Source organism: Macaca fascicularis, chromosome 3, assembly GCF_037993035.2.
Source record: "Macaca fascicularis isolate 582-1 chromosome 3, T2T-MFA8v1.1".
Classification (NCBI taxonomy): Eukaryota; Metazoa; Chordata; class Mammalia; order Primates; family Cercopithecidae; genus Macaca; species Macaca fascicularis.
The window spans coordinates 102746576-102759159 of NC_088377.1; the positions used below are offsets into that span (position 1 = coordinate 102746576).

The window sequence follows — 12584 nt, forward strand, 5'->3', positions numbered from 1 at the left end:
TTATTTGAGCCTTCAGTGAGTCATAAGTCTTTTTTGCTGGTGGAAGGTCTTGCCTTGAGGTTGATGACTGCTGATTGACCAGGGTTGGTGGTTGCTGAAGGTTGGGTGGCTATGACAATTTCTTAAAATAAGATAGTAATGAAGTTTAAGTTTACTGCATTGATTGAGTCATCCTTTCATAGAAGATTTATGTGCTGCTGTTTGATAGCATTTTACCCACCGTAGAACTTTTCAAAATTGGAGGCAGTCCTCTCAGACTCTGATGCTACTTTATTAACTAAATTTGTGTAATATTCTAAATCCTTTGTTGTCATTTCACCAGGAGTAGAGCTATCTCAAGAAACCACTTTCTTTGCTCATCCGTAAGAAGTAACTCCTCATCCCTTCAAGTTTAGCACAAGATGGTAGTAATTCAGTCACATCTGCAGGCTCCACTTCTAATTCTAGTTCTGTTTCCACCACATCTGCAGTGACTTTCTCCATTGAAGTCTTAAAGGCCTCAAAGTTATACATGAGCATTGGAATCAGCTTCTTCCAAACTCCTGTTAATGTTGATATTTTGACCTCCTCCCATGAATCACAAATATTCTTAATGGCATCTAGAATGGCAAATTATTTTCATAAGGTTTTCAGTTTACTCTGCCCAGATCTGTCAGAGGAATCACTATATATGGTAGCTATTGCCTTACGAAATATTTCTCACATAAGAGTTGAAAAACGACTCTTTGATCCATGGGCTACAGAATGGATGTTGTTGTGTTCATAGACATGAAAACAACATTAATCTTGTACATCTCCATCAGCACCCTTGGGTGACTACGTGTACTGTCAGTGAGCAGTCATGTTTTGAAAGGAATCTTCTGACCAGTAGGTCTCAACAGTGGGCTTAAAATATTCAGTAAACCATCCCATAAACAGATGCGCTTTCTTTTAGACTTTGTTGTTCCATTTGTAGAGCACAGGCAGAGCAGATTCAGCGTGATTCTTAAGGGCCCTAGGATTTTTGGAATGATAAATGAGCACTGGCTTCAACTTCAAGTCACCAGCTGCACTGGCCCTTAACAACAGGGTTAGCCTGTCCTTTGAAGCTTTGGAACCAGACATTGACTTCTCTTTAGCTGTGAAAGTCCTAGATGATATCTTCCAACAGCAGGCTGTTTCATCTACACTGAAAATCTGTTGTTTTGTGTGGCCACCCTCATCAGCGATAGCTGGATCTTCTGGATAACTTCCTGCAGTTTCTCCATCAGCACTTGCTGCTTCACCTTCCACTTTTATGTTATGGAGATGGCTTCTTTGCTTAAACCTCATGAACTAATCACTGCTAGCTTCACACATCTTCTGCAGCTTCCTCACCTCTCTCAGCCTTCATAGAATTGAAGAAAGTTAGGGCCTTGTTCTGGGTTAAGCTTTGGTTTAAGGGAATGTTGTAGCTGGTTTGATCTATGCAGACCACTCAAACTTTCTCCCTATCAGCAGTAAGGCCAATAGGGAGCAGTAACACATTATCATTCATGTGTTCACTGGAATAGCATTTGTAATTTTCTTCAAGAATTTTTTCTTTGCATTCTGCTGTTTGTTTTAGTTGCCCTGCCTTTCAGCCTGTCTTGATTTTCTACACGACTTCCTCACTAAGCTTAATCATTTCTAGCTTTTGATTTAAAGTGTGAGACAGCTGACTCCTTTCATTTGAACACTCAGAGATCATTGTAGGGTTATTAATTGACCTAATTTCAATATTTTGTGTCTCAGGGAATAGGGAGGCCTGAGGATTGAAAGAGAGAGAGCTGCCATTCAGCGGCAGGGCAGTCAGAATACATGTGTACCACATTTATCGATTATGTTTGCCATCTTCTATGCGCTTTGTGACACCCCAAAACAGTTTCAATAATAACATCAAAGATCACTGGGCGCAGTGGCTCATGCCTGTAATCCCAGCACTTCAGGAGGCCGAGGCGGGTGTATCACCTGAGGTTAGGAGTTCAACACCAGCCTGGCCAACATGGCAAAACCCTACTAAAATAACTCTACTAAAAATAAAAAAGCCGGGTGTGGTGGCACATGCCTGTAATCCCAGCTGCTCAGGAGGCTGTGGGAGGAAAATCGCTTGAACCTGGGAGGCGGAGGTTGCAGTGAGTCAAGATTGCACCGCTACACTCCAGCCTGGGCAACAAGAGAGAGAAACTCCGTCTCAAAAAAAAAAAAAAAAAGTCACTGATCACAGTCACCATAACAGAAATAATAGTAATGAAAAAGTTTAAAATATTGTGAGAATTACCAAAATGTGACAGCTGCATGGCTGGGCACATGCTGTTGGAAAAACAGTGCTGATAGACTTGCTCAATGCAGGATTGCCACAAACCTTTGATTATTAAAATACAAAAACAAACATGCATTATTTGTGAAGCATGATAAAGTGAAGCATAGTCAGACAGACAAGATGTGCCCATACTTGGCTTACTCTCCCTCATTCCCCATGACCTTTGTTCATTCTGCTTCCTGAATATGCCTTGAATCCATCCCTCCTCCCCTGCTAGCAGTACCTTGGCTGAGCCTCGTGTGTGTTGTACCACAAATACATCTTAACTGATCTTGTCTTTCAGCCTGATCTTCTCCACTTTATTTTCCACAACAAAGCAAGAGTGCGCTTCTAAAATGTAAAATCCTGATTGTGTCACTTCTACTTTGAAGTTTTTGTAGTAGTTTCAGTTACTTCGAGATTAAAGTCCATCCCTGCAACTTGTCTAACAAGCCCCCAGATGCCTTGGCTTTTGCTTGCCTCAACCAGACTGATTTCCTTTCCCATCCCCCACTCCTTGCTTTCATCATGCTGAACTCATTTCTCCCTCTTGTTCTCTCTCTTACAAACCTTCACATTTGCTGTTCCGTCTGCCAGGATCATTATTCCTTGCCCACCACCTCCCTGCCACCCCGATGTTTTCACCTGGCTCCAGGTCTGTGCTTCACTGTCTCTTTCTCTTCACCTTTCCTAGCACCCCAGACCCTGCTTCCTTGGATCCCATGATAGTACTCCTCCTATCCAATTATACCATGTTTATTTGTCTTTCTCCTTAACACAATGTGAGTTTGGGTGGGCTGTGGCTGTTTTGCTCATCATTTTATCCCAGCTTCTGGCACATTGTCAGCACACTTCAAATATTTACTGGATGAAGTAATATTTATAACTGTTTCCTGTTTTGCAGTTTTATTTCTCTTTGTTTTCATTTAAGAATCTTTTAAAAAAATTTTGTCAGTCTTACAGATTTCCACAGATAAGATTACACAGGGAAATTTTTTTCTTCTTCAAATCTGTGAAACAAACAGGTATTGTGGAAGGTGGAAAAATATAAGAGAAATCAAGGTTTCTGTCTGGAGCAGTTTTGCAATTATATGAAAGCACTTACTAAAAAATGTTAACTTACCATAGTATTTATCTTATTTTTTCAGATTACATTTTTTCTTCTTTGAAACCAAAACATTAGGAACCACAGTTCTAAAGAGCCTTTACTACCAGTCTCAATGTGTTCTCTCTTCCTCTTGTTTGATTTAGGATCTGGGATTGGCACAAGACTCTGCTACCAGCACAAAGACCCCAATCCTTCTTGGCAGTCTGGCCCATCAGATCTACAGGATGATGTGTGCAAAGGGCTACTCAAAGAAAGACTTCTCATCTGTGTTCCAGTTCCTACGAGAGGAGGAGACCTTCTGAGTGTGCCCTTTGGCCACGGACACTGTTGGGAACCAAACTCTGTCTTGGAGCCTCCTTCTAGCTCACTCCACAAGTAAATGGATTTAATCAAAGGTCACCTGTCTGCTTTTGATTGTCTAGGTCACAGTAATCTCTAGGATTTTTTCACCCATTTTTAACCACTTATTCTTTTTGTCTTTTTAACAAACATCTGAATTTTTTTTCTGCAAGCCACTGATAGTCTCTGCTAACTAGCTGAATTGACCTTTTACAAAGTTTGATCCCTGAGCATCCTCAACTAAATCGTTGAATCCTCCAATCAGGATATTATCTGCTTTACTTTACAAATAAAAGCAAATCTTTTGTCAACCGGATGAAACCCATCTTAAAGGAATTGGTGTGAAGAGAGAAGTTAGAGAAGGGATATGCAGTGAATTACTATCTGTGTCCATCAGGAAGTTTGTGCTGTTAACCAAATGGTTACTGCACTACCAGGGTTACTGGTTTATTTTCCAGGGAGCTGATAAAGCAGGAGAACTGTTGCAGCATGTTTTCTATTTGGACTCAGTCACAATATGGTAGGATATCCCTCACCAACTCCCAACACTCAGCAGACTTGTTTTTGTATTTTTTTCTGTCTTGTACATTCTTACTACGTATTTTTTTGACTTGAAAAGAATGACATCTTTAGACCCATTTCAGAGCCAATGATGATATTTGCTTTAGATAATTATTATATTATTATAAATATAGCCATATTATTTTGAATTCAAATAAATTTCTATACTGGTAATACTTTCTTGGTTTTTGTTTCTTCCCCATCATTTGGTGAACTAATGATCTGACAAACTGACGTTCACATTAATGGAGAAAGGATGGGAATAAAGAGAAAGGAGGGGAGGTCAAAAGGAACAAAGCTCTGAGTTGGCCAGTGGCAAGCCAGTGTTTTGCTGCTTTACCTGAATCCTTATTGAGTATTCGTTTGAATGTGTTTTAGGTCATCAGTTCTCTAGGAATTCAGCCTGTGTTAAATGTAACATGCCCCAATATGGAGCACAGTCACCACTTTTCCCACCTCAGCCTCTAGCAACATTCCAGGTAATAGACCTAGACACCAAATTTGGCAGAAGTATTATTGCTTTCATCATTTTCCTGGTGATAAAAAATTCCAGGCACTATTAAAAGTGCTGGGGATACAGTGATGAACAAGACACAAGATTTCTGCCCTTGCAGAGCATAAGTTCTGGTGTCTCATGTGTTTGTGACAGACAAGAAATATGTATTTTTCAGATAAGAACTAAAAAGAAAAAGCAGAATAAGGGGGATGGATAGGGAGTGCTGGGGTATTTTCTTAGGGTGATAAGGAAAGTTCTCTCCAATAAGGTGGCAATTGAGCAGAGGTAAGTAAGGGAGTAAGCAATGCAGGTACCTGAGGAACAAACATTCCAGGCAAAGGGAACAGAAAGTACAAAGGCCCTGAGGTAGGACACTGCTGAATATGAGGAGTAACAGGCAGGCTATAAGTGAAGTGGCTCAGAATGAGGGTAGCCAGATCATACGGGGCCTTGCAGTGTATGTTAGGACACTGGCTTTTATTCTGAGCAAAATGGGCAATGTATCACTTAGCTTTTGCTGGATAACAAATTACCCCAAAATTTAGTGGCTTAAAACAACAAACGTATTGTTTTTCAAGATTCTGTGGGTTGGCCATATTATTCTGGTCTAGACCAGCTCATCTCTAGCTAAAGTCTCTAGTTTGGCTTTGCTCAGCTGGGACTGCTGGAATGGTTGAGGCTTCTCTCCATGTGGTCATGCATTTTCCAGGAGTCTAGTATGAATTTGTTCACATAGTGCTGGAAGCATCCCAGCAGCAGCAGACGACAAGCCTTGACTTTCTAAGCCTGCGCTTGCTTCATGTTGGTACTTTCCCCTTGGCCACAGCAAATGTCATAGCCAAGCCCAGAATCAGCATAGGAGGGGTCTGCATGAGAGTGTGGACACGAAGAGGGGCATTATGGTTGTCTTTTTGCAAACAACCTATCACAAGCAGCCTGTGAAAGTTTTTCACCAGATTGATGTGATCTGACCTACTTTTTTAAAGGGATCACTCTGGATGCTGTGTGGAAAAGAGTCTGTAGGAGCAAAGCTGGAAACAAGGAGACCAATTCGGAGGCAATAGTAATAATCCAGTTGAGAGGTGGTAGCTGGGATCAGAATGTTAAAATGATGAAGGAGGCAAGAGGTGGTTAGATTCTGAACCTACAAAACAGAGCTACTAACTGATGGATGGCATGAGAGAGAAAGTGGGGAGTCAGGGATAACCCCATGTCAGTGGCCTGAGAATGTAGAAGAAAGAAGTTGCCATTTCCTATATGGGCAAGATCGTGGGAGGAAGATTTGGGGAGAACTGTAGGAAGTTTAGGAGAAAAAAGTCAGGGATTTATATGAGATGCCTAATAGACATCTAAGAAAAGAACAAAAGTCCAAGGACTGAGCCCTGTGTTACTGTAACTTCAGTGGTTAGGAAAATGGGGGGGGATAAGCAAATGAGACTGAAGAGGAGAGATCAGCAAAGTAGGGAAAAAACATGGGAGCAGTGTCCCAGGAGCCAAATGAAAACAGTATTTTAAGGAGGGAATGATGATCTGATGAGTAATAGGGCTGAGAGTCATTTGGATTTGGCAAAAGAGCTATCACTGGTGACTTTTTCAAGAGTTTTGGTGGAGTCTTGGAAATGAGACCTGGATTGAGAATGGGAGAGGAATTGGAAACTAGAGAATTCTTGAAGAGCTTTGCTGCAGAGGAGAACAGACAAATAGGATAGACATTGGCAGCAAATAAGGGGTCAGGAAGAGTTTTATTATATTTTTTAAATAGGAAATATTATGGGATTATACGGATGGAAGTGGAATGATCCAGTAACGAGGGGGAAAGTAATGACACAACAGAGAAGATACTTGCTAAATGATATATTTTGAGTAGTTGAGAGGGAAGGGGTTTAACTTGGGCCAAATCTCTGCAAATTAAAGGAACCAGCAAAAACAGATCAGATCACATTTCAGCCTGTCAGCATCTTACATGAAGAATAGAATTGTAATTAATTATACAGTTTTCAACATGAACAAAATATTTGTGCTGGAAAGGAATTCCCTCTGCGTGTGACCCTGTGCAAGCCACCCTCTACTGACCATTCATTTTCTCATCTATGAAGTTGTCATAAACAGTCTAGCTTAATATTAAATGCTTTCTGGAAATGAAAACAAAAGATGTAAGTTAAGGACAATCACGCATGATAGCAAGCATATGGAAAAATTGGAACCCTTATACATTGCTGCTGGGAATATAAAATGGTGCAGCCACTTTGGAAAATAGCTTGGTAGTTCCTCAAAAGGTTAAACAGTGTTGGCACATGATCCAGCAATTTCACTCCTAGATGTATAACCAAGAAAGGAAAAAAATATCTCCACACAAAACTTATACACAAATGTTCATAGCAGCATTATTCATAATAGCTAAAAAGTGGAAACAATCCAAATATCCTCCAGCTGATGATTGGATGAACAAACTGTTATATCCACACAGTGGAAGATTGCTTGACCATACAAAGGAATAAAGTACTGATCCATGCTACCACATGAACTTAAAAACATACCAGGTGAAAGGCGGCAGACGCAAAGGGCCACGTATTGTATGATTCTACTTATCTGAAGTATCAGATAATAGGCAAATCCACAGAGACAGTAGATAAGTGGTATCCTCGGACTGGAGAGGGGGAAATGGGGAATGACTGCTAATGGATATGGAGTTTTTTGAGGGGAGTAATGAAAATGTTCTGGAATAGTGATGGTTCACAACTTTGTGGATATATTTTAAAATCACTGAGTTGTATATTTGAAAATAGTGAATTACATCTCAATTTTTAAAAAGCCTAAGGAAAATATCATGAGTTAAGATCTTTTGATAAGTGGTTCTCAACTGGGGCAGTTTTGCTTGCCAGGGGGGACACATGGCAATGGCTGGAGACATTTTTGGTTGTCCATTTTACTGGTATTTAGTGGGTAGAGGCCAAGAATGTTGCTAAACCTCTTACAATGCATGGGACAGCAGCCACAACAATAGTTATCCTGCCCAAAATACGAGTCAGGCAAAGTTTAAGAAATGCTGCTCTAGGTGTACATTCCACAGGACCTGAACTCAGCATATCAACACCTGAGCTCCTCATTTTCCCCCAAAGCCCTGCTTCTCCTTCTGGTCCTACCCCATGACTTCTCCCAGGCTTTCAGGACCCATCCCTGACTCCTCCACTCCTCCACTCCTCCACCCACTCTCCACAGCTAATCCTAAATATCTAGTGCCTATTATAGGCCCTCACCAGTTCTTACCTAGGGCAGCAGTCCCCAACTTCTTTGGCACCAGGGACTGGTTTTGTGGAAGACAGTTTTTCCATGGGCGGTGGTTGGGGGAATGGTTTTGGGATGAAGCTGTTCCACCTCAGATTATCAGGTATTAGATTCTTGTAAGGAGCGCACAACCTAGATCCCTCACATGTGCAGTTCGCAATAGGGTTTAGGATCCTATGAGAATCTAATGCAGCCGCTGATCTGACAGGAGGCAGAGCTTAGGCAGTATTGCTTGTTCACTGGCTGGCCGCTCACCTGCCCTTCAACCCAGTTCCTAACAGGCCACAGACCAGATCAGTACTAGTCCTTGGCCTGGGGGTTGGAGACCCCTGATCTAGGGTACTTCAGTATCTTCAGTGACACCTTTTATTTTTCCTAACAGCTTTTTAAAGGTACAGTGTACATACAATGAAATTTGCTCCTTTTATATAATGAATGACTTTTAGTACATTTAGAGTTTTACAACCATCACAATTCAATTTTAGAACATTTCCATCACCCCTGCAAAATCCCTTGGATCCATTCGTAGTCACTCCTCATTCTCCCTGCCCCCAGCCATTGGCGGCTACTAAGCTTTCTGACTCTAGATTTAAAGCTGCTTCTTGGCCACCAGCCTGGTTTTATTTCCCAGTTGCTGAGCACTGCTGCAGAAGAGGTCTTTCTAAGACTGAAAGCCAATCCAGCCAACCCCCTGTTTAGAATGTTTGAGTCTAGGATACAGTCTGGTCTCCAAGACCCTCCTGCTGGGGCTTCTATTTCACCGGCACCACTGCCCACAGTACGTCTTTTCCCAAACCTGCCATGCTTTGCACACCTCAGTACATTTGCACATGTCATTTCCTCCATCTGGAATGCCCTTCACCGCCCCTTCTGGCACTGTGACTGGTTCAGCACTGTTATCTTCTAAAAAGCCTTCCTCAGCTACTTCAGACTCAGTTGTGGCCACTCTGTTTTCATAGCTCCTTGTTGATATCTTTCTCATCACAGGACTTGCCCTGTTACATTATATTTCCAGGTTTGCTCATTTGTCTTCCTCACCAGACTGTGAGCTCCTGGACGGCACAGAATATGTCCTGTCAGCTTTGAGGTTTGCGTTGAGTTCAGCACCTAGCATTAAGTAAGAGCTCAATAAGCGTTTGAATAAATGAATGAGTGAAAGCTCGGGCATTACATTTATGTTAGGGGAATTACTGACTGCATAAACATTTTCTTAAAGACTCTTGCTTAGCAGACCAAGTTTATTAGTCAAAAGTTTAGCTTATGCTGTTAAAACTGGAGAAATTCTGGAAAAGAGAAAGTATGCATTTTTGGTAGCAAGCTTAGTCTAAACTTTTATGTACTTGCCTACAGTAAAGCATGCACCTATTTCCCCTTATGGAGCACAGCAGTTGCAAATGTCATCTTACATAACATGCTATGTAGACCTTGAGACATGAGGTGAATCTCAGAAGAATCTAGGTTTGATTTATTCAAGGGAATCTGTAAATAGGTGTTTGAGAGACTCTGCCATCCTGCTGATCTGACACCATTATAATGGAGCACACTGCTCAGCCACAGCCCAGTCCACATGAAAGCGAACACCAAATGAACTGGGCCCACTCAGCCCTTCTTCACATTACACAAAGTTCAATCTTGTTTTCTAAGCAATCAGAAATGTGTATAATATGTCCACATTGTAGGGGGAAGAAAGGCAAATCCGAGCAGAGAATGGGGCAAAATTATCCATGTGCATAAATTCTACCCAGGCTACTGTCAGAAGCCTGCTGCTGCTCAGGAAAACAGCGCGAGTTACTACCAGCCTCAGCTGCGGTAACTGCACCCTTGAGCATTCTCAAATGGCCAGCCAATGGAGAGGCGTCTGCCTGAGTGGGGTTTTTAGCCATCTTTCAGTTCAATTGAAGAGGGAGCTTAAGGACATCATAGGGATTTGTAACATTCCATGCAAGGTGTCAGACCCATAAACTAGCGTGTCCATCATACCGATGCGCAAGTGGAGTCGTCTCTCATTGGTGGCAGACAGACTGAAGATGACCTTTTGCTATGTAATTGTATTCATCACTTAATAATTCAAGAATATCTAAAGGGGATGAAGACTTCTTTATTCAGATTAGAGCATTAATAGGAAAACACAGTAAATCAGAAGCCCTTTGCAACCAGCCTACAGGGAGTGCTTTCGAATGGCTTGGTTACAAGAATGGTTCCTGGGCTGGGAGACAGAAGACCTGAGTTCTAGTCCTAGGTCAGCACTAAGCTGTGTGTGTTGTAGATCTGTTTCCTTCTCTTTAAAATGAGGGCATTCCATTGATCTTTAAGGTTTGTTTTAGCTCTAAAATTCTGATTCCCCGTAGTTAAGGATTTAAGAAAACATGAGGCATGTGCTTCTGACAGTTTTTGGACTCTCTCTGGTTAGGTATTATTTATTGCTCATATAGCCATCTCATTTATTAAGGTTTTTTTTATAGCCAGGAATAGATTCAGAGATCAATACATTTTTATTAATGATGGTCCGTCATGCCTGGTAAAGAGATAGCAAGAAAGCTCATCTAGAATGAGCCACTTGAATAAACCTGACACATAAGCTTAGCTTCAAGCTGCATTTTGGCAGGCCTCTCTGTGAAATAATGACATTGGCAGAGGAAGAAACTATGGAAACCTTCTTCACAGCCAGACTCATAAAATCAAAAGCAGGTTTGGGGTATGCTTCTCAGCCCTGGCTGTAGATGCAAATCCCATGACTTTTTGAGTGTAGCATTTTATCTTCAAAAGGACAAAATTTGGCATTTGCTGTAGTCATTAAAAATGATAAATGCCTAAAATACTTTAGAGTTTGGATTACTGTAGGTTAGAATAAATACTGTGTCAATACTAAACAGGATTTTAGAGTGGAAAACTTCTCATGGACATTGTCAAATCAAAACTTAAAATCTTTTCACTATTTTCCCTTTAATCATATGAATTGAGCATAATTGTTGCCAGTTCTCCTTGTAAAAATGATGGTCTGGGCCTTTTGGAAGTGAATTCCTCCTCCCAGCACCATTAAGAGATAGCCTCGTGCCCTGAAAGAGTTAATTCACTTCCAGATGGAGCTTTTCATCCCCTGTGAGGAGTTCAGATGATATCAAGTTCACCAGTCTTTTACATTTGTTTTGTGCCTCTTGAACTTCGTTTGTATACCATTTATGGATAGAATTGAAGTAGTCTATGGTAATTTTAGACTATTTGAGACCTTTTCCAGAAACTTCACCTTAGAGTTCCAATCCCAGAGACTCCAGAGCAAATGCAGCTTTCATCTCATCTCTCCATCCCTCCTCTTAATGACCTTAACCCTGACCTGAGGACCACTCTCTATAAACATGATTCATTCTCTTTGCTTGGTTTAGTTTTGTTCCTTTAATGAGCCAAGATGACCAGGGAGACCCGATAGCTTATTTGCACTAATGTAAGTATGCTCTACTAGTTAACTCCTAACTCATTTATTTGGCTTTTACTTTGCCTAGAATTGACCCTCTGTCTCAGAGATGAAACATCTATGTCTTAGACAAAGAGATGCAAACAGTTAACATAAACAAGAGTCAGGATACAGACTACTACCCTAGAGTGAAACATAAAACAAACTGCTGGAGAGGGAGAGTATCTTTATATCCTGTACCTCAACTGCCATATTATAGTCCAGTATAAATGTTCATTAACATGTTTTATTATACAGTTACAGCCTAATGCGCTCCGGTTCAGACTACTTTCCTCTTGTGAGTTCTAGGAGTCATCATATCTCCAAGTTAAAAATTTTTGTGTTTGTCACTTTGTGATTCGAATGTCTTATTTCTCCAGCCTCTATAACATAATTTCTGATTCTGCTTGTGTGTGCAGGCGTGCTTTTCTGACTTGAGTTTAATACGTAGTCTCTGATTTTTTTTTTTTTTCAAAGTTGCAATGGCAGAACTGGGCCATCAAGGACGCTTAGAAGGTGATAAGCTGGAAGAGACTTTTAAGGAGAAGATTTACGATGGGTTTAGTTTCCCTATTGTCCAGCTTGCCACTTTCAGCCCAATTCATTTTGGATTGGTAGGGGTCTGTCCATGGGGTTCTGACAAATGTGTTTTTATCCTTGTGAATTTATGCTCACTTCAGTGTCCAAAAAAAAAAAAAATCTATTAAAAACTGATATGACTTTGAACAGTGGCTTGGTCCCTGATTATGGCCTTTCCTGGCCATCCCATTTAATTTCTGGCTGGACCATCTAGTGACATTAAAAGCTGCCCCTTCCAAAGCTGGATATTCCCTGCATTGCACTGTACTCATTGCAGTTTAGTCTAGTCCCTTTTATAGGTCAGTGACACCTTGAAGCCTGTATACCTGAGTCACTACAAATCTTAAAAGATGCAATTTTCTTGGCAGCTTTATCCTCCTAAGATGAATTGGAGAGTGGGAGTGAAGGACAGGGTTCTAATCTCTGTGTTAGGACCAGGGACGATAGAGACCTCTGTCTTCGCACTGGG

At 41.1% G+C, this 12584-nt stretch overlaps 1 protein-coding gene and 1 long non-coding RNA gene across 4 annotated transcripts in view; one reads left to right on the forward strand and one right to left on the reverse strand.

The window, feature by feature from the left end:
* HIBADH (3-hydroxyisobutyrate dehydrogenase) overlaps positions 1–4481 on the forward strand; it is a 141407-nt gene extending 136926 nt beyond the window's left edge. For all 3 annotated transcript variants that reach the window (XM_074035314.1, XM_045388953.2, XM_045388952.2), the window contains one exon: positions 3551–4481. In XM_074035314.1, the coding sequence (XP_073891415.1) occupies positions 3551–3709 (159 nt within the window). In that variant the 3' untranslated portion in view covers positions 3710–4481. The remainder of the gene's footprint in view (positions 1–3550) is intronic.
* Positions 1–12584, reverse strand: part of LOC141409878 (uncharacterized) — a 170946-nt gene that overhangs the window by 9317 nt on the left and 149045 nt on the right. The gene's annotated exons all lie outside the window — the stretch shown is intronic.